At 47.0% G+C, this 20,535-nt stretch overlaps 2 protein-coding genes across 7 annotated transcripts; one reads left to right on the top strand and one right to left on the bottom strand.

The window, feature by feature from the left end:
- Positions 1-3,090: 3,090 nt before the first annotated feature.
- hsdl2 (hydroxysteroid dehydrogenase like 2) lies at positions 3,091-9,863 on the bottom strand. 3 transcript variants are annotated; one of them, XM_070851105.1, is made up of 11 exons: positions 9,748-9,863; positions 7,883-8,046; positions 6,683-6,781; positions 6,092-6,206; positions 5,721-5,824; positions 5,551-5,649; positions 5,267-5,461; positions 5,101-5,184; positions 3,791-3,940; positions 3,470-3,598; positions 3,091-3,330 (listed from the first exon to the last, which is right to left on the bottom strand). In XM_070851105.1, the coding sequence occupies exons 1-11, from the start codon at positions 9,762-9,764 to the stop codon at positions 3,215-3,217; spliced, it is 1,272 nt and encodes a 423-aa protein (XP_070707206.1). In that variant the 5' UTR covers positions 9,765-9,863; the 3' UTR covers positions 3,091-3,214. The 3 variants fall into 3 exon arrangements, with proteins under 3 accessions (XP_070707206.1, XP_070707207.1, XP_070707208.1); XM_070851106.1 differs by having other exon boundaries at positions 5,113-5,184; XM_070851107.1 differs by lacking the exon at positions 3,091-3,330 and having other exon boundaries at positions 3,507-3,642.
- Positions 9,864-11,025: 1,162 nt separating this feature from the next.
- On the top strand, positions 11,026-17,196 carry LOC139218486 (polypyrimidine tract-binding protein 3-like). Of its 4 annotated transcripts, XM_070850062.1 has the most exons (14): positions 11,026-11,110; positions 12,309-12,372; positions 12,471-12,637; positions 12,838-12,981; positions 13,238-13,393; positions 13,536-13,646; positions 13,778-13,937; positions 14,088-14,153; positions 14,396-14,508; positions 14,589-14,622; positions 14,715-14,807; positions 15,041-15,263; positions 16,205-16,282; positions 16,976-17,196. In XM_070850062.1, exons 2-14 carry the CDS (start codon positions 12,348-12,350, stop codon positions 17,106-17,108), a joined length of 1,503 nt encoding a protein of 500 aa, XP_070706163.1. In that variant the 5' UTR covers positions 11,026-11,110; positions 12,309-12,347; the 3' UTR covers positions 17,109-17,196. The 4 variants fall into 4 exon arrangements, with proteins under 4 accessions (XP_070706163.1, XP_070706161.1, XP_070706162.1 ...); XM_070850060.1 differs by lacking the exon at positions 11,026-11,110 and having other exon boundaries at positions 12,233-12,372; positions 14,094-14,153; XM_070850061.1 differs by lacking the exon at positions 11,026-11,110 and having other exon boundaries at positions 12,233-12,372; positions 16,985-17,196.
- Positions 17,197-20,535: the final 3,339 nt, after the last annotated feature.

Here is a 20,535-nt window from a genome sequence, read left to right as displayed (position 1 = left end):
TTTAGATTTGGATCCCTTTGATGTCATAAGGTGATCTGTTGATCATGTGACCTCCTCCTGTCCTTCAGCAGGCCAAATGGCCTCACCCACAGAAAACCCCCACCTCACTATTCACCATTTTATAGAGAAGTCTCATGTCCTTTGATTGGTCGGTATCAGTCTGTGTAAAGAAGCGTCCTCTGATTGGTCGGTATCAGTCTATAAAGAAGCGCCCTCTGATTGGTCGGTATCAGTCTGTAAAGAAGCGTCCTCTGATTGGTCGGTATCAGTCTATAAAGAAGCGTCCTCTGATTGGTCGGTATCAGTCTGTATAAAGAAGCGTCCTCTGATTGGTCGGTATCAGTCTGTATAAAGAAGCGTCCTCTGATTGGTCGGTATCAGTCTGTATAGAAGCGTCCTCTGATTGGTCGGTATCAGTCTATAAAGAAGCGTCCTCTGATTGGTCGGTATCAGTCTATAAAGAAGCGTCCTCTGATTGGTCGGTATCAGTCTGTAAAGAAGCGTCCTCTGATTGGTCGGTATCAGTCTATAAAGAAGCGTCCTCTGATTGGTCGGTATCAGTCTATAAAGAAGCGTCCTCTGATTGGTCGGTATCAGTCTGTATAAAGAAGCGTCCTCTGATTGGTCGGTATCAGTCTGTAAAGAAGCGTCCTCTGATTGGTCGGTATCAGTCTGTAAAGAAGCGTCCTCTGATTGGTCGGTATCAGTCTATAAAGAAGCGTCCTCTGATTGGTCGGTATCAGTCTATAAAGAAGCGTCCTCTGATTGGTCGGTATCAGTCTGTATAAAGAAGCGTCCTCTGATTGGTCGGTATCAGTCTGTATAAAGAAGCGTCCTCTGATTGGTCGGTATCAGTCTGTATAAAGAAGCGTCCTCTGATTGGTCGGTATCAGTCTATAAAGAAGCGTCCTCTGATTGGTCGGTATCAGTCTGTATAAAGAAGCGTCCTCTGATTGGTCGGTATCAGTCTATAAAGAGTGTCGGTGTCCTCTGGGGCTGAACAGTGAAGCCGATGCTGAAGAGCCTTAAAGCTGCATCCTCTCTAGTGTCCAGCAGGGGGCGACTCCACTGGCTCCAAACAGAAGTCTGATTGGATGGAAGTCAATGAGGAAATGAGGCGACTTCTCTCCTGATTTATCAGCTCAGTGAACAGTTTCTACTCTCAGTCTCCTTTTCTCCGTTGTTCTCGTCTCTGCAGGTCACTTGTCCGTCGCAGCTCCAGCAGAGCAGACTGAAGATGCTGCTGCAGACTGGATGGAGAGAAGTCACCAACACTAGAGAAGCCCATAGGAGTGGACAGACAGCATCACTGCATCACTTCATCACTTCATCACACACGTATTCGCTCCAACACTCATCCTGTCGAGGTTTTTACCAGAAGTGTGTTTTCAGGCTCCTGGTGTTTACAGATTGGAGGCCTGAGGAAAAAGGTTGAACTTTTGGCTTCGTTACTTCGCAGTTGGACGGAGCTTTGACTGTTTCACTGGTGTGAGTGGATCAGACTAATTGGTACCCAGACATTTAGCTGATCCCCTTTGCAGTAATTTCCAGATCCAGACTTTACAAATGTGGGCGATGCCTTTATTTTTCTGTGAGCGTGCTCAGTAGCGCCGTCACCCACCTGGAAACAACGACACGACTGCTTTTCTCATGAATGTTTTATGAAGTCATACCTGTCTTTGGTTCAGCTTCAGCCAGTCGTGGATCTTCATCTCCTCCTGTGTTGACTCTCGTCTCTTCTTTTTAGTCTCTGTCCCCACGTCAGCCAATCAGCACGCACTTGGCTCTACGCCGTCCAATAGATTCTCTTTTCTTACTTGTTGGCATTCACATGAACTCGACTCCATTTACGGTCGGATGACCTTCAACACCAATATTGCTGAAGTCAACACGAATCTGCACCGTGTCCCTCACAAATACATCAAACCGAGCCAAAGTAAAGTTTCCTGTCTGGTTCTCTGCTCTGGGTTCACCTCAGGTTTCCTTTGGGAAGCGTTTATAACATGGGGACGTTGATTAACACCTAGATAATACCTTTAACTAGCTAGTCCCTCTAGCTAACACCTAGGTAACACCTTTAACTAGCTAGTCCCTCTAGCTAACAACTAGGTAACACCTTTAACTAGCTAGTCCCTCTAGCTAACACCTAGATAACACCTTTAACTAGCTAGTCCCTCTAGCTAACACCTAGATAACACCTTTAACTAGCTAGTCCCTCTAGCTAACACCTAGGTAACACCTCTAACTAACAACACATAGATAACAGAAGTTTCATGAATCTCTGACTTGTCAAACTAATGAATATTTGTTTTTTCTTTATGTGTCTCAGAACTCAAACATCTCAGTAGATAAACAAGTTGCTTGTTCAAAATTCAGAGCAGAAAATACGACAAACCAGCTGCAGGTGAAGGAGAAACATTTCAAACCGGTCCGTCTAATAAACCAGTAGTGAGTATTAACTGGTCTGAGCGGTTTTCTGGAGGTCAGCTGTAAACGTGTTCTTCTTCTTCTGTCAGTTTTCAGATGACCCGGTTTTGTCTCTTTATACTGGACTTAATAAATGACCACCACAAGGACGCCCTCTGGTGGACGGCCCGGTTCCCCGCTGGTGTCAACAGAAGACGGTGATGATGATGATGGAGGAAGAGGAAGACTTTTTTAAAATATTGTATCGTTTTTGGAAACAGGACAGAGAGGACGACCCGCGTCAGAGAGGCTGAGCAGGATTTAAACCCGGGACGGTGTGGTCAGTTTGACCAGGAAAGAAACGACTGAGGAGGGGGGGCAGGCTCCAGCCCTCCTGACCCAGGTACAGCAGATGTGGAACTAATGGAGATGTTTGTGAAAGTGAACGCTGAACGGGTCTTTTCACCGGCGGTGTGTCACAGATCGGCGTTTTACCGGCACCGCTGTTGGCTTGGCCGTCGTCCATAGAAAATAATGAGGGCAGCGGTTCTGTCAGCGCTATGCAGCGACCTCAGGTGTGTGTCAGGTAGAGTGGGGGTACGATCCACAGACCGGGGGGGGGAGGGGCAGCCTGCCGGTCCAGCAGAGACTCACTGAGCCTGAAGACAGGAAACACTTAGAGACTTCAGTTTATTACCAAGGTTTATTCACCATCATCATCATCATCACTGGTGTTCATTAAGGCAACGTGTTCAGCACGCACAGCAGGGGGCGGGGCCTGTCAGGACTCAGGGGCGGGGCCTGAGTGTCACAGCTTGGCCTTGTTCATGCGGTTCATCAGTTTCTCCAGCTTGATGGCGAGCGTCATGTCGCCTTTGATCCGCAGTTTCCCCGACATGAAGGCCAGTGTCGGTTTCAGCTCCCCTGAAAAACACTGTCGTTACCATGGAAACAACACCGCAAAACCCCACTGAGATGAGGTCACAGCATCACCGTGGTAACACGTCTCCCGCAGTGATGTCACATTATTTACATCATCCTCAGTATAACGGCGGCGGCTCACCTGCAAACATCTTGCTGAAGTCACTTGAGTCCATCGTCATGACGACGTCAGCTTTAGCCGGTGGCTCGCCCTTCCCCGCGCTGCCAGCGCCACTCTTCAAGTCCAGAAACCAAACGCCCCCGTGTTCTCCTTATATGGACATTAACACGTTAGTGCCACGCCCACAGGAAGTCCTTACATGGACATTAACGCGTTAGTACAGGAAGTCCTTACATGGTCATTAACTCATTAGTGCCACACCCACAGGAAGTCCTTACATGGTCATTAACTCATTAGTGCCACACCCACAGGAAGTCCTTACATGGTCATTAACACTGTTACCTGATAGGTCGAACCGATAAACGCCCTGCGTAGACTTGACAACATCTTCGTTGATGACTCCCCTGATGGCGCCAAACGTGGTTTCTATTGGCTCACTGGTGGGCGCTGCGGCTGATGATGGTGGTGGTGGTTTGAAGGTTGGGGTCACCCCTGGCAACAAGGAGACAGGTAGGTAATTTCTTTATAGAGCAGGGGAGACAGTAGGGGGCGTCGGAGGGACCAAAACTAGTCATCAACACCAAAAGAACAGTCTGTTGTATCTAGAGTACACTTATGGCGCGTTTCCACAAGTACCTACTTGGCTCTACTCGCCTCGGCTCGACTCGGTTTGGTTGTGTTTCCATTACAGTAGTGTACCACCTCAAAGTGGGGGGGTCGTCATAGCAAGGCGGCCCGAAACTCCGGTGGCGTAATTTGTATACGGCACAAACAAACACAACTAAGGACGTGGAGCGTTTGGTTTGCCTGTATCCGTTTAGCTCGTTCACAGAAATAATAAAAAGTGTTTCCAGCGTTTTGAAAACGGCGGGTTTGATTCTTGTGAACGAGTCGCTCTCATGACTCATCAAGTGACGGCGCTCCCTGGCCAATCAGTGGCCTGCAGTCTGGTGACGTCGCATTGTCAGCTCGACTCAGCTCGCTTGGAACCCCGGCAGAGGAGGTACTAAAATAGTACCTGGTACCAGGAACTAGGGCCGGTGGAAACGCAACAAGGTCGAGTCGAGCCGAGTAGGTACTAGTGGAAACGCAACAAGGTCGAGTCGAGTCGAGCCGAGTAGGTACTAGTGGAAACGCAACAAGGTCGAGTCGAGTCGAGCCGAGTAGGTACTAGTGGAAACGCAACAAGGTCGAGTCGAGTCGAGCCGAGTAGGTACTAGTGGAAACGCAACAAGGTCGAGTCGAGTCGAGCCGAGTAGGTACTAGTGGAAACGCAACAAGGTCGAGTCGAGTCGAGCCGAGTAGATACTAGTGGAAACGCAACAAGGTCGAGTCGAGTCGAGCCGAGCAGGTACTAGTGGAAACGCAACCAAACCGAGTCGAGTCGAGCCGAGTAGGTACTAGTGGAAACGCAACAAGGTCAAGTCGAGTCGAGCCGAGTAGGTACTAGTGGAAACGCAACAAGGTCAAGTCGTGTCGAGCCGAGTAGGTACTAGTGGAAACGCAACCAAACCGAGTCGAGTCGAGTCAAGTCGAGCCGAGTAGGTACAAGTGGAAACACAACAAGGTCGAGTCGAGCCGAGCCGAGTAGGTACTAGTGGAAACGCGCCATTAGTACCTGTCGCACTAACAGTGGTACCTGTCGTACTGACAGTGGTATTTACCATGCTGCTCCATCTGTTTGACCAACACCTCTGGTGCGTCGTCCAGGAAGAAGTCGGGCAGCAGGGGGTGACCTGTGGACCAATCAGAGACCATGGTTTGTTAGCTATAATTACCCATGCTGGGTTAGCGTTGGCGCAGTTAGCATGCTCTCACCTGGCTGGACGGCATACTGTTCGAAGTCCTGGACGCCGTGCTCTTTCAAGATGTCCTCATCCACCAGGAAGTGGCCTGTGTAGTCCTTTGGGCGGGACAGGACGGCGTAGGCAGCATCCGCCATGATGTCAGCTGTGCGACATTGTTTACTGACGCCATCACCTCCCAACATGTCCATCGCTGCTGTCTGGATTGCTACGGCAACAACACACAGGTCAGAGCAGGGTCAGCATCGTGGAGAGTCTATGAGAAGCCTGTTAGCATGCTAACATTTAGCCACTGACCGGTTCTAGGCCAGAGGGCGTTAACAGCGATTTGACCTCTGAACTCTTCAGCCATTCCCAGGACGCACATGGACATGCCGTACTTCGCCATTGTGTAGGCTGAAAAAACAGACATGTTATCACTACACAGGTGTATGTTTGGATGCTGGCTGGTTGGTCGCTATGGTTACCTGTGTGGTTCTTGAACCAGACGGGGTTGAGGTTGAGTGGAGGCGACAGGTTCAGGATGTGAGGCCTGGAACTCTTCAGCAGGTGAGGGATGACCAGCTTAGACCTGGAACACTCAGCTCGTCAACTCGTTTACATGAATTCGTTAATAGATGATGACTAGCTGAATCTGTCAGGATGTGACATCATGACTTGATGATGATGAGGTCACCAGTCGTTACAGGACGACACACGTTTCTATCAGCAGTGCCGAAGATCATTGATCAGGATCATAAAGGTTCTCTGATATCAGCTGTTTATCAGCCAGTCCACTGACAGCTGTGTGTGTATGTGTGTGTGCGTGTGTGTGTGTGTGTGTGTGTGTGTGTCCTACGTCAGGTATGTCCCCCTCAGGTTGATTCCCAGCATCAGGTCGACCTTCTTGATGGGCGTCTCCAGAGTTCCCGTCAGACTGATGGCGCTGGCGTTGTTCACCAGGATGTCGATTCCTGCCAATCACACACTGTGATGATGTCACAGGACCCAGGCCAGGTGTTTGACCCCTGAACCCTCAGAGTTCACAACAGGTTCCCTTTGACACTAAAAACTAAATTATCATGAAAGTGGAAGTATCCACAGCTTTAAGCATCTCCAGACTTCCTTCAGGTTTGTTCAGTGATTTATTCATTTATCAAATATATTAATAATTCAAAATAGATTCATAATTTCAGAGATGCATGCTGGGAGAAAAGTGGCTTTATTGCTGAATTATGTTGTATTGTATGTATTAAACCTCTGTCGCAGTGACCAGGTGAAGACTTTTCATTTAAAACAGAAGACTTGTGACTTTATTCTCAAAATATTACGACTTCTATCTTCTAATATTAAAACTAAAAGAGAAATCTTTCAGTTTCTTGGACTAAAAACTGATTTTTGTGTTTATCCTTTACTCACGTCACTGAAATCTGTCAAAATGTCGTCGTACCTCCAAACCTTTCCACGGCTTTCTGAACGGCTTCTCCAACCTGCTGCTCATCACGTATGTCGACGACACATGGCAACGCCTTCCCACCTGCTGCCTCCACTGACACACACACAAACACACACACAGTTAATTCAAAGTAAATCATGTTGGTGTTAAAGGACCAGACCGGTGAACCTGCCCTGATCCTGATCCAGATCCTGATCCGAGCCTTTAATACTGATTATCTGTTCATACTAAGTCTGAAAAAAAAAAATCAGAAAGGGTCCCTCCCCTGTTTCTCCCCCTGGTCCTCTGAGTCCACATCCTGGTGTGTGAGTGACTGGTAGGTAGTAAAAGTGTTGGAACTGGTCCAGTAGATCACCTCAGCCAGCAGCCACCAAACGGGCTGCAATGGCTGCAACGTGATCCTTTGGGACAACTGCACCTGATCACAGTAGGTCCACTAAAAGAGCTTGTTTGATCCACTGACAGGCTCAGAGTGTTATTCTAAGTGTGTGACAGCATCATGGAAAGGATCCCTACAGAGAGAGACCTGGAAGATCCTTTTGGTTTAACCACAAACAGCACACACACCAGACTACATTCACTAAAACAGGGGTTTTAGAGCTGCTGCTCTGCTGCTGCCTCCATCAGGTAGTGTGTTTGTGTTATTGTGGGACTTTGGTGTTTTGGAGGGTCAGTTTGGATCCAACACAGTGTTTGTGTAACACACAACACAAACTAACAGATGCAGCAGATCAGCAGCTCCTGTGTTCTGAGGTAAAATCACTGTTTTGTGAATGTAGTCTGGTGAGTTTGTTGGAGAGCGATATAAAGGCTGTTGGTGGTTAAACGAAAAGGAGGATAATGTTTCTAAATCTTCCATAATTTGATACGGTTCATGTGCAGTAGGAACATGTATGTGCTGTGTGAAATGTCACAGGCTAAAATATGGTGGAAATGTTTGACAGTAACTTGAGGTCATTTATTCACCTGAGGGGGGAAAAGCATGTGTTTGGTTCTGAAGGAGTCTGGTGATCTTCTGTATTTTTCTGATTATCTAAAAATCTTTTGTGAGTAGAACCTTTGGAGTAACCTCACAGATCTGTCACCTCTTCAAACAAACAGGAGGAAATGGGGACTATTTTCAGTGGCGGATGAATCCACGTTTGGTGCTCTGTGAATGTTAGTGGTTAGCCTATTAGCCTGTCAGCTCCTCACCCTCCTGAGCCGCAGTGTAGATGGTTCCTGGTAGTTTGGGGTGGGGTTCAGCAGTCTTGGCGGCGATGACGATGTTGGCGCCGTCTCTGGCGGCTTTCAGAGCGATGGCTTTCCCGATGCCTCGACTTGCTCCCGTGATGAAGAGCGTGCAGCCGGCTAACTTCCTGTAGCAGACAGGAAGAGTTTAGCCAACATGCTAACACACACAGGCTAAACTGACCATGGAACCATGGACTCTCATGGCATGCTAGCAGTTTCCCTCTGCTCCCAGTGTTTGTGCTAAGCTAAGCTAACCCCCTCTCTAGTCTGATCTTAAAACGCTGCCTGTGTCTGTTGATCAAAACCAGAACGTCAGACGTCTTCATTCCTAATGTAGATGATAGCTCCTCCATTTTTATTTAGACAAACGTCTTGTCTGCCTGTTTGAGCTTAATGAACACCAGGACTGCCCCGAGGACAAACTGTCCACTCATCTGTCTGGTTTTTATTCTGAAAGCCAACAAACAAAAGACTTGCTAGTTTTCACAGACAGACAGATGTTTGAATAGAGAACAGAAGGACGGATCAGCTGATAAATAACAAACTGAGTTCATAAGAATGTACCTGAACATGAACACGTGGGTTTCTAATACATGCAGCCATATCATTTTAACAGCTGTAGTTTTATTGCAAAATGCTGGTTGGATTTAATAACAATAATATGAGCAGAATATAAATCTCTTAAAAATGTGACTGTGTATTTTCAGATTAATTGAATTTAAACTATTTTGTTTCTTCACATTTTCTAAAAAATTTAATTTGCTTGTAAAAGCTTTACATTTAATTACTTTAAATCATCATGCTTTTCTTGCATAAATAGTTTTTTCTATTATTACTGATGTGTAATCTGATAATTCCTGTTTCTTAACAAAAGCCCCAGCACACAAGGTGACTTTGTGGGCTTTTATTTTGAAGGTCTGACTGAGGTCTCTATATTCATACAGAATCGGTCAATAAAACAAACATTAATGTTAAACTGTACAAATGTTTTAATGCTAAAGGAAACAAGCTGTAAAACAATATAGATAATGAGGACCTGTTAGCCGCTAAGCTAACTAATGCTTCAGTCTAAATCTAAATGTTTTATTTAATTTTATTAAATCTTGACTTGCTCTTATATTGGTTCTCAGTAAATAAAGTGAATAGAGAATCTTATTAATTCTAACGGATTTTGAACAGAATTCTGTTTGTAGGAGCAGAAAAAAGAAAAGTTTTAACGAGAGGATACATCCTCGGAGCCGCTGCCACCAAACTCTAGAGCAAAAAAGTTACTTTTAAAATAAAATGTTTGAAAAAATCCCAGGAAAGCGCGATCGGAAGCCACCAGTCCAGTTAGTGCAGCAGGTGGGTTAACGGCCCCGTTCGGCTCCTGTAAAGTCCCGGTTTGAAGGGAGCTTTCGGAAATGTCTTTTCTTAAATTGGTGTTGGTTTGAAGTGAACTGCATGAATAATGCCTGCTACTTTTCCGCAGTTTCTGAACACGATTCTGCACGAAAAGACTAAACGTCGACAAGAACGGTTGACGTTAGGTAATGAGACGCTAGTGAAAGAGCAACTGTTACCAAACTCCGTAGGAAAAAAGGTGAACTTTCAAACTTTCTTGGTCAAAGGTCAAAAGACAAAGTGGCCATAATCAAACCACACAGAGATTCTGAAGCAGAACTCTTCACTGTCCAGTTCGGCTTTAGGAAAGTCCCAAACTAACGCTGTGCATTAATCATAAAATCTCAACTTTCCCCGGAGCTGCTTCTCGGTTTTGTAAAAACGCTTGTTTTTTTAACTGAGTTCTGCGTGTGGAAGAACAAAGACGTTGGTCGGACACTCACCCTGTGTTCTGCAGCATCGTGTGATCTGCGGCGAAGAAAAAGGTGAAAGAAACGTTCAGTTCGTGTTGAAGAATGACAGCCTGCCGTCTTCGCCACCTTTCACCCAGTTCAAGATGCTCAAGACACCCGGAAGTGACAGAGCTCCCACTCTGCTCCACTTCCGGTCCGCAGGGAAAGGAGTCAAGGAACTTAATTTGTCAAACCAACACACGTTTACACATGGGATCTACAGAGCACCGCCACAGTTCAGCAGTCTAACAGCCTGGTGGTCTCTGGATGCTCCGCAGCCGCCTGCCTGAGGGGAGGGGGTCAAAGAGAGTTCCCATAAAGAGCAGCTCAGACATTAGATTAGGATACAGTGGAGGTAGAACTCCCCTTTAACGGGAAAACTCCCCTTTAACGGGAAAACTCCCCTTTAACGGGGAGAACCTGGAACAGAACCAGGCTCAGAGGCGGGGGGGCTTTCTGTCAGGGTCCATGTTGGGTGGAGGTTGGACAGACAGAGACAGACAGACAGAGAGACAGACAGAGAGACAGACAGAGAGACAGACAGACTGAATGTGTTTCTATGATCAAACTTCCACACTGACCTCCTTTAATGTGTTCAGCCTGGTGTGTCTGTTATTGATCACTGTTGCTGTGTGTGTCTGTTACTGATTACTGTTGCTGTGTGTGTCTGTTATTGATCACTGTTGCTGTGTCTGTTATTGATCACTGTTGCTGTGTCTGTTACTGATCACTGTTGCTGTGTGTGTCTGTTATTGATCACTGTTGCTGTGTGTGTCTGTTACTGATCACTGTTGCTGTGTCTGTTACTGATCACTGTTGCTGTGTGTGTCTGTTATTGATCACTGTTGCTGTGTCTGTTACTGATCACTGTTGCTGTGTGTGTCTGTTACTGATCACTGTTGCTGTGTCTGTTACTGATCACTGTTGCTGTGTCTGTTACTGATCACTGTTGCTGTGTGTGTCTGTTATTGATCACTGTTGCTGTCACTTTTCTAACAGAATTTATATTTAGAAAATACAATTACGGACAAATAATTTAAATAAATGACGTGAATGAATAAATGAAGAGCAAAATAAGAGAGAGTTTATTCTGGGGCCTTCCTTCGGGTTTAAACACATGGATTGATCAGATTTATTGATTATTGTCGCTCCCTCTGGATCTCTGGTCTGAGGCGTGTCCGCCACAGCCGCCATCTTCTCCCGTGACGTCACCAAACGGGAAGTGAACTCGTTGTTCTCTGCTGCTGCTGCCTGGCTGCGGTGCGGTGCGGTGCGGTGCGGTGCGGTGCGGGAGGCTCGCGGACCACAGCAGCTCTTCCTCCTCTTCCTCTTCCTCCTCGCGGACCATGGACGGGTGAGCGCGGGAACCTTCCCGAACCTTCCCCGAACATTCCCGAACCCTTTCCCGGCTGTTCTCCCTCCCTCTCTTGCGTTTCCTTGGTGACTGGACCGCACCTGCGCGAGCCCCTGGTGTCAGCCCCCGCCGCTGTTTGTTGTTGTTATTTACTTGTTTACGGACGCTTTTCCCGCCACAGAGCCCCCCTCCCTCTGTTTCCCGTTCCACACGCGCCATCGCTCGCGAGTCGCTTTTCAGGTTTTGTTTTGGTTGAAAGTGTCGCGAGCGACGATTCAGCAGCGGGATTTGATTGGCTGAAGTCCCGCGATAACTACGGGAAATCACTGTAATTTCCGGGTGTGTTCGTGTTTTGAAACACCTGAGAACACCTGTGTCAGCAGTACATTTACTCAGGTCATGTACCCGAGGAAAGGTACTTTTAGGTACTAGTACTTCACTCTGGTACTTTTACTCTATTTCATTCAGAAATACTGTCCGTATACCGCATAACTATGGAGGACTGAAACTGCCAAAATCAAAATGAATCAAGAAATAAAAAATTGATTTAATAAGTCTATTAATTTGCCATTAAATGCACCAAATATGATACGAAGTCATAGAAATAACAGTTTATATCTCTAATGAGGCAGAAATACAAAAATAGATACATACGGGGGAAAATGCAAGTAGAAAATAATACAGACAGAATAAAATAACACAAAGTTGAATAAATACAGAAACAAATTAAAACAGAAATATCCATTTCTGTCACAGCTAGATTTATTTCTTACAGTTTTGGTGCATTTATTGGCAAATTAATTTCTCTATGGAGTCATTTCATTATTTCATTTCGGTTACTTTAAAGATTCAGATTAAAAACAAAATATCAACAAATCATGATTATAGATTATGGTGGATGGAAAATAAAGGGATGTTAAGGTGGAAGTAAAGGTGGTCCATTAGAAAACAAATGGTCAAATATTTCATTTTGTTTTATGTTTCATAATCTTCTGTTTTGTCCCCGTTTGAACGTTTAAACTGATTATGAAGATAATTTTATCTTGATCTTATTTTTGGGGCTTAATAACGTAAATGAAATAAATTGCCTTTAGTGCAGTGAAAGAGGAGAATGTTAGAGGAGAATATGAAGATATTGATAAAGATATTGATCCCAATGATTGATTGATTACTAATGTGTGTTTATTCCTTTGTGCAGGAATCAGTGTTTCCTTCGTCCGTCTGCTGCTCAGCGAACATGAGCACCTCCAACCTGTCCACAGGTGAGACCTACTGCCCCACCTGACTCACCTGTCAGGCTCTCAGCCAATCACTGACTGTTCACTCACCGCTGGACCTCTGTGTGTCTGTCTGTCCGCAGTGGATGGCACTGATAGGCTGTGTGTTTCTGAGCACGCTCAGTGCGTCCAGTCCCGGGTGCTTCACCTGCGTCAGCTTCCAGCTGACATCTCTGAACAGGAAGTGGTCGCTCTGGCACTTCCTTTCGGCCGAGTCAGTAAGCTGATAACGCTGAAGGCCAAAAACCAGGTAACTGCTGCCACATGGAGCAGGTTTACCTGTGATGGATAAAATACAGGCAGGAAGTTAAAAACAGGAAGTAAGGATGGGAAGTAAAGACTACTAATTACTAATAAGTAATTTCTTAAACTAATTTCATCTGAACTTTACTTCTGTTTCTTTTGCATTAATTAATTTGTAAAAATGAAATATTTATCTTGTGATTTTAGGCGTTTTTAGAAATGGCGTCAGAGGAAGCAGCTGTTACCATGGTGAATTACTACACCTCGGCCCCGCCCACTGTCAGGAGCCAGCCAATCTTCATTCAGTACTCCACCCACCGCGAGCTCAAGACCGACAATCTGACCAATCAGGTAAAGAGCAGCAGCTTCGTCCCGCCCACTTTTAATTTTCATGGTTTTTTTATTTTAATGTTGAGTCAAATTTATGTATAAAACAATGAAACAATAAAGAGAATTAACTATAACGCACAAATTAAAGTGATCATGTGGCGAAATTAATATTTAAAAAAGTCAGTTTATAAAAAGAAAAGAGTTTTTTACACTGCATTTTTTTATCTGCTGTTAAATTGATATTTTACATGTGATTGATGTGTGTGTTTGTTCACAGAGGGCGGCGCTGCAGGCCATCAGTGCAGCAGCAGTGCATTCTGGGAACATGGCGTCAGGAGGAGAGGGGCGGGGCTTTGCTCCTGGTCAGAGTCCCGTCCTGAGAATCATCGTCGAGAATTTATTTTACCCGGTGACACTGGAGGTCCTGCAGCAGGTCGCTCAGCTGTGGTCTTTTTTTTATTAGTTATAATTATTTTCATCTTTATTCTTATTTTTTATTTTCATTTTATTATTTCTACACCGTTCTTTTCTTTTAACATTCAGTGCTGTCTGATTGTTGTATTTTGTTGTTTCAGATCTTCAGTAAGTTCGGCTCAGTGTTGAAAATCATCACGTTCACCAGAAACAATCAGTTTCAGGCTCTGCTGCAGTTCAGTGACGCCGTGCACGCTCACCACGCCAAGGCTGTGAGTCACGTGCACGCACACACACTCACAGAAATGTATACCTGTGTACCCGATGCTACTGATAAGTTCGGCCAATCAGGGCTCAGCGACGTAGTGAGGTGGACCAATCAGGTGGCGGCTGTCTCTTTCAGTCTCTGGACGGTCAGAACATCTACAACGGCTGCTGCACGCTGAGGATCGACTTCTCCAAACTGAGCGCGCTGAACGTCAAATACAACAACGACAAGAGCCGAGACTTCACCAGAGCCGACCTCCCAACAGGAGAGCTGGACCCCGCCGCCGCCGCCTTCGGTACGTCATGCTAGCGCTAACGTGACAGGTTACTGTCACTTTATCCTGCTGTACAAACCCCGCCCCCTAGTCAGTGGAGTGTGAAGCGTCAGAGGTGTCACACACACTCACCTGGTCACACTGTGTACTCTGTGTGTGTGTGTGTTACAGGTGTAGCTCTCCCTCCATACGGAGCAGCAGCAGCTTTCACACCGACGACCTTCCACCAACACACAGGTGAGTCCACACACACACACGTATGTAGTATGTATGTAGTACGTTAGCGTGTCAGACTGTGGGAGTGACTGAAGTGTGACTGGATACATGCGTGTTACTGATGGTGGACATGTTTGCCGTGTCCTCACCTGTTCTGTTTCTCTGTGTTTTAAATAAAGTTTTAAATAAAGGCTCCGTATTGGATGAACCTTTATAGTTTTGTGTGTGTCGCTCTGTTTTAAATAAAGTTTTTCCGTCGTCAGGTCTGTCGATGGCGGCCGTCCCCGGCTCGTTGGTGTCTCCTCCCCGCGTCTCCCTGCAGGTGGCGCCCCCTGCCGTCCACGCCGTGCTGCTGGTGTCCAACCTGAACCCTGAGGTCAGAGGTCACACGCGGCCGTCGACCAATCAGAGCGCCGCACTCTCAGCTAACTTTATTAACACTGTCTGTCTCTGCAGAGCGTGTCTCCTCACTGCCTCTTCATCCTGTTCGGTAAGAAGATCAGGAACAGTAGAGAAACAGTCAAAGAAAGAGCAGACACATTCAGATGATTGTGAGCAGCTGTGTGTCTGTACCTGTTCCAGGTGTTTACGGGGACGTTCAGAGAGTCAAGATCCTCTTCAACAAGAAGGAGAACGCTCTCGTTCAGATGAGCGATGGCACGCAGGCTCAGCTCGGTGTGACACACCTGTTCACCTGAAGCCTGCTGAATAAGTGCTGTGTGTGTGTGTGTGTGTGTGTGTGTGTGTGTGTGTGTGTGTGTGTGTGTATGTGTGTGTGTGTGTGTGTGTGTGTGTGTGTGTGTGTGTGTGTGTGTGTGTGTGGACCTTCTGATGACACTCTTGGTTTTTGTTCCCGTTTCTTTTTATTTTTCATGGTATTTTATTTCGTGATGTTTCTCCCCCCACAGCGATGAGTCACCTCAACGGCCAGCGTCTCCATGGTAACGTGATCCGGGTGATGCTGTCCAAACACCCGGTAGTGCAGCTGCCCCGGGGGGGGGCGGGGCAGGAGGAGCAGACGCTGACGCAGGACTTCTCAGGCTCCGCCCTCCACCGCTTCAAAAAGCCGGGCTCCAAAAACTTCAACAACATCTTCCCCCCGTCGGCCACGCTGCACCTGTCCAACATCCCGTAAGGGCACCGGGTACCCTGTCTGTGGCTGCTGTCTGTCCGTCTGTGGCTGCTGTCTGTCTGTCTGTGGCTGCTGTCAGTCTGTCTGTGGCTGCTGTCTGTCCGTGGCTGCTGCCTGTCCGTCTGTAGCTGCTGTCTGTCTGTCTGTGGCTGCTGTCTGTCTGTCTGTGGCTGTTGTCTGTCTGTCCGTGGCTGCTGTCTGTCTGTGGCTGCTGTCAGTCTGTCCGTGGCTGCTGTCTGTCTGTCCGTGGCTGTTGTCTGTCTGTCCGTGGCTGCTGTCAGTCTGTGGCTGCTGTCTGTCCGTGGCTGCTGTCTGTCCGTGGCTGCTGTCAGTCTGTGGCTGCTGTCTGTCCGTGGCTGCTGTCTGTCCGTGGCTGCTGTCTGTCTGTGGCTGCTGTCTGTCTGTCTGTGGCTGTTGTCTGTCTGTCCGTGGCTGCTGTCTGTCTGTGGCTGCTGTCTGTCCGTCTGTGGTTGCTGTCTGTCCGTCTGTGGTTGCTGTCTGTCCGTCTGTGGTTGCTGTCTGTCTGTCTGTGGCTGTTGTCTGTCTGTCCGTGGCTGCTGTCTGTCTGTGGCTGCTGTCTGTCCGTCTGTGGTTGCTGTCTGTCCGTCTGTGGTTGCTGTCTGTCCGTCTGTGGTTGCTGTCTGTCTGTCTGTGGCTGCTGTCAGTCTGTGGCTGCTGTCTGTCTGTCCGTGGCTGTTGGCTGTCAGTCTGTGGCTGCTGTCTGTCTGTCCGTGGCTGTTGTCTGTCTGTGGCTACTGTCTGTCTGTCTGTGGCTGCTGTCTGTCCGTGGCTGCTGTCTGTCTGTGGCTGCTGTCTGTCTGTCTGTGTCTGTTGTCTGTCTGTCCGTGGCTGCTGTCTGTCTGTCTGTCTGTGGCTGCTGTCTGTCTGTGGCTGCTGTCTGTCCGTCTGTGGTTACTGACTGTCTGTGGTCTTGCTGCAGCTCGTCTGTCGCTGAGGACGTGTTGAAGGACTTGTTCTCCTCCAGTGGCTTCACTGTCAAAGCCTTCAAGTTTTTCCAGTGAGTGAAAACACACTGGGGGGGGGGGCTGTGCAGCGGTCAGTGTCTCAGGCCTCCAACAGGTAAAATGTAATTCATAGCAGATCATAACGGACCGTAACACATCATAGTGGATCACAACAGATTGTAACGGATCGTAACGGATTAACAGATTGTAACAGATCATAACAGATCGTAGCGGATCACAACAGATTGTAACAGATTGTAACGGTATCGCAGAGGATCATACCAGATCACAAGTGACCGTAGCAGATCATAACGTATCGTAAAGGACCATAGCGGATCATAAACAGATCGTAGCGGATCATAAACAGATCGTAGCGGATCATAACAGATTGTAACGGATCACAACAGATCGTAACGATCATAACGTAAAGTTAATGCAGGAAACGTGCGTTTGTTGCAAATTTGAGGGAAAAGACACAATATGAGGTCACCGTCACCGAGGAATGGTGGTTCATTGGGCGGTTTTTAACGCAGGTCGCTGCAGACATCCGTCACAGAGGGGTCAGGGGTCACCTGACCTGATGATCTTTCTACCTCCGTAGTGTCTGAGCTCAGATGTGACTGTAGGGGAACATCTTTTGCTTTTAAGTATTTTATTTCTGTGACGTCACGGCGTCCAATCAGAAAACTGCTGACAGTAAAACTAGGCTGATTACAGTGATGATGTCACTTCCTCTGATGTCACAGGAAGGACAGGAAGATGGCTCTGATGCAGCTGGCGTCGGTGGAGGAGGCCATCGAGGCTCTGATCGCTCTGCACGACCACCAGCTGGACCACAACCAGCACCTCCGGGTCTCCTTCTCCAAGTCCACCATCTGACCCCAACATCAGCCCCCCCCATCTGACCCCAACATCAGCCCCCCCCATTCTGACTCCAACATCAGCCCCCCCCATCTGACCCCAACATCAGCCCCCCCCATTCTGACTCCAACATCAGCCCCCCCCATCTGACCCCAACATCAGCCCCCCCCATTCTGACTCCAACATCAGCCCCCCCATCTGACCCCAACATCAGCCCCCCCCATTCTGACTCCAACATCAGCCCCCCCATCTGACCCCAACATCAGCCCCCCCCATTCTGACTCCAACATCAGCCCCCCCCATTCTGACCCCAACATCAGCCCCCCCCCATTCTGACCCCAACATCAGCCCCCCCCATTCTGACTCCAACATCAGCCCCCCCCATCTGACCCCAACATCAGCCCCCCCCATTCTGACTCCAACATCAGCCCCCCCATCTGACCCCAACATCAGCCCCCCCCATTCTGACTCCAACATCAGCCCCCCCCATTCTGACCCCAACATCAGCCCCCCCCATTCTGACTCCAACATCAGCCCCCCCCATTCTGACTCCAACATCAGCCCCCCCATCTGACCCCAACATCAGCCCCCCCCATTCTGACTCCAACATCAGCCCCCCCCATTCTGACCCCAACATCAGCCCCCCCCATTCTGACTCCAACATCAGCCCCCCCCATTCTGACTCCAACATCAGCCCCCCCATCTGACCCCAACATCAGCCCCCCCCATTCTGACTCCAACATCAGCCCCCCCATCTGACCCCAACATCAGCCCCCCCCATTCTGACTCCAACATCAGCCCCCCCCATTCTGACCCCAACATCAGCCCCCCCCATTCTGACCCCAACATCAGCCCCCCCCATTCTGACCCCAACATCAGCCCCCCCCCATTCTGACCCCAACATCAGCCCCCCCCATTCTGACTCCAACATCAGCCCCCCCCATCTGACCCCAACATCAGCCCCCCCCATTCTGACTCCAACATCAGCCCCCCCATCTGACCCCAACATCAGCCCCCCCCATTCTGACTCCAACATCAGCCCCCCCCATTCTGACCCCAACATCAGCCCCCCCCATTCTGACCCCAACATCTGCCCCCCCGTCCTACCCCCCCCAGTCCTCTGACCGTCCATGCAGACTTCAGGGCTTCTGATTGGCTCATGGTGGGACCCAAGGGACCAATGGGAGCTCTCTGACACCACAGAGCCTACAGATGCTCTGACATCACAGTGACGGACGATGACACGCTGGGTTACAGAGGTTACAGAGCACATTCCTGCAGCAATGCATCATGGGTAGTGGAGTCCAGCGAGGAGTCGTGTGAGTGGAGCTGTGAATGACGACATGTTACATTAATGTGATGCAGAAAAAACAGATTTGATGTTTCTTATTATTTTCATATTTAAAGTCACTCAGATCTTTAGATTATTTTCACTGTAACTTAAAAAAGCTAAATGTTTTCAAATCATTACTCAAAATGATTTTTAGTTTCTTTGTTTCCATTTTTAATCCTAATCTGCCTTTTCATGGATTCTGAAACAAAAATCTTTGACATTTTTTTTCTCAGATTTACTTCAATTCGTTCAGCACCTCGTGCTGCCGTCTGATTGTTTTCATTCATTTTACTCCTGTGGTTGAACGTTTCGTGGCTGCGATCTCGACCTTCTTCGGTGCCTTATTTTTCTGAATTATTCTGCTGTTTTTGGTTTTTTACGTGGCGTCGGGCGGCGTTTCGGTGGCGGGTCGCTGTGATTTGACTTTGGATTCGTTTGTACAATTTTTTTCACAATTATTTTTCGTTATGCGTCCTGTCGTAAGTTTCTATTTTCGGGAAGGTTTTTTAAATCATGAATGTATTTATACTGTAACAACATGCTAAAGCTTTCGACGACGCCCACCTGTCGTACCTGTGTGTGTGTATTTATACGTGTGTGTACATATCTGTGTGTGTGTGTGTGTGTGTGTGTGTGTGTGTGTTAAACTAAGCTGTGATTGGTTGAACTTCAAATGTCCCACCTTCTTTTTTCTATTAAAAATATATTTAATTCAAATCCAGCTCTCGTTTTTAAAAATTATTTTATCTGAGAAAATAGAATCTTTTTAATTTCATTTAAGATTTTTGGTTTCAGTGATTTACGTTAAAGAGGAAACAAGCCACTAAAAACAGGAAGCTGCCTTCTGACCTCTGACCTTCTCGCCACGGCTGATTGGTTAAAATTTGGGATGGATTTAAGTGTGACGTGAAACGGCGGCAGCTTCGCTCGCTGCATTCGGTTTGCGTTAAGGCGCCCGCTCAGTGCTACAGCAAACTACGGAGGCCTAGAAGGGTCACGGATTTATTTTTCTCTGTTCATGCGAGAAAATGCAAAAGTTATCGTGCGTTAACGCAAAACAACCTCAAAAAAACCTTTGATGTTATGAAGGCCTTGTTTTTTTATTTGACTTGCTTCTGTTTTGTTTTACTGTTTTGATTCCAAAATTAATTCCAATTTTAACAAAATTGGAATTTTTATACTTTTAGAAACATTTCGTAATTTCATTCGGTAATTACGAAGTCTTGCAAAAATGGCGAGGGGGCAGAGTCAAACCAAGCCAAAGTTTGTGTGCCTTTTAATTGGACCAACTCATTCTCCCATTGTGACATCACTTCCTGTTTGAATGGCTTTGCAAACAGTTTTTTACTTCTCAGAAGAATTGAAGTTACATTCATAACATGAACCGTATGTTTGAATGTGAGTTGTTTTCATGTCTTCACGTGTTTCAGGTAACGTGACGCGTTGCGCTTGTTGATTGACTAATAACTTGTTTGACATCAAGTATTCTCATGTAGCTCCGCCCACTCCATCGGACCACACGCCAATCAATCAAAACACAGATCAATTACAGAACCTTTGAACTCACATTACTCTTTAAATTTCCCAGCATGTATTCCAGACTTTACGAAGCCTTCTTTGAACGCTGTTGCGTAACAAGTGTTGTTACGTTGTAGCAAATGTTCCCTGTGAGGTCATCTGTGACGTGTTACATGATTCCAGGTGACTTCATGAACAGAACATGTGTAATCTTAACTACTGCCACATGTTAAGAACTTGTTAAGAACATGTTATCTTACATATGACATGTTACTCGTTACAGATGAAATACTTTCTATGTTGTTTCACTTCCATGTAAATGTGAGCATAATTACACAGAAGTTTTAAAAGTTATTACTTGTAACACACACATCTAATGACTACATGCTAAAATACAAGTAAGCGGTTCAGACAACGGATGGATGTTAAACTGTAACGTTACTGTCAGCATGTTAGAACTAACACGCTACATGTCTGTTTTCTTCAATACTTATTCCACTAATCATGTTTAGATTTAACGGCTGTTACGTGTTGCAGATGTCATGTTTACATGAACACATGTAACAAGTCTTGCTTGTTTACATGTTACATAGT

This window comes from Pempheris klunzingeri, chromosome 19 (genome assembly GCF_042242105.1).
Source record: "Pempheris klunzingeri isolate RE-2024b chromosome 19, fPemKlu1.hap1, whole genome shotgun sequence".
Classification (NCBI taxonomy): domain Eukaryota; kingdom Metazoa; phylum Chordata; class Actinopteri; order Acropomatiformes; family Pempheridae; genus Pempheris; species Pempheris klunzingeri.
The sequence above is the reverse complement of the archived record's forward strand: the minus strand, read 5'-3'. Positions and strand labels throughout refer to the sequence as shown.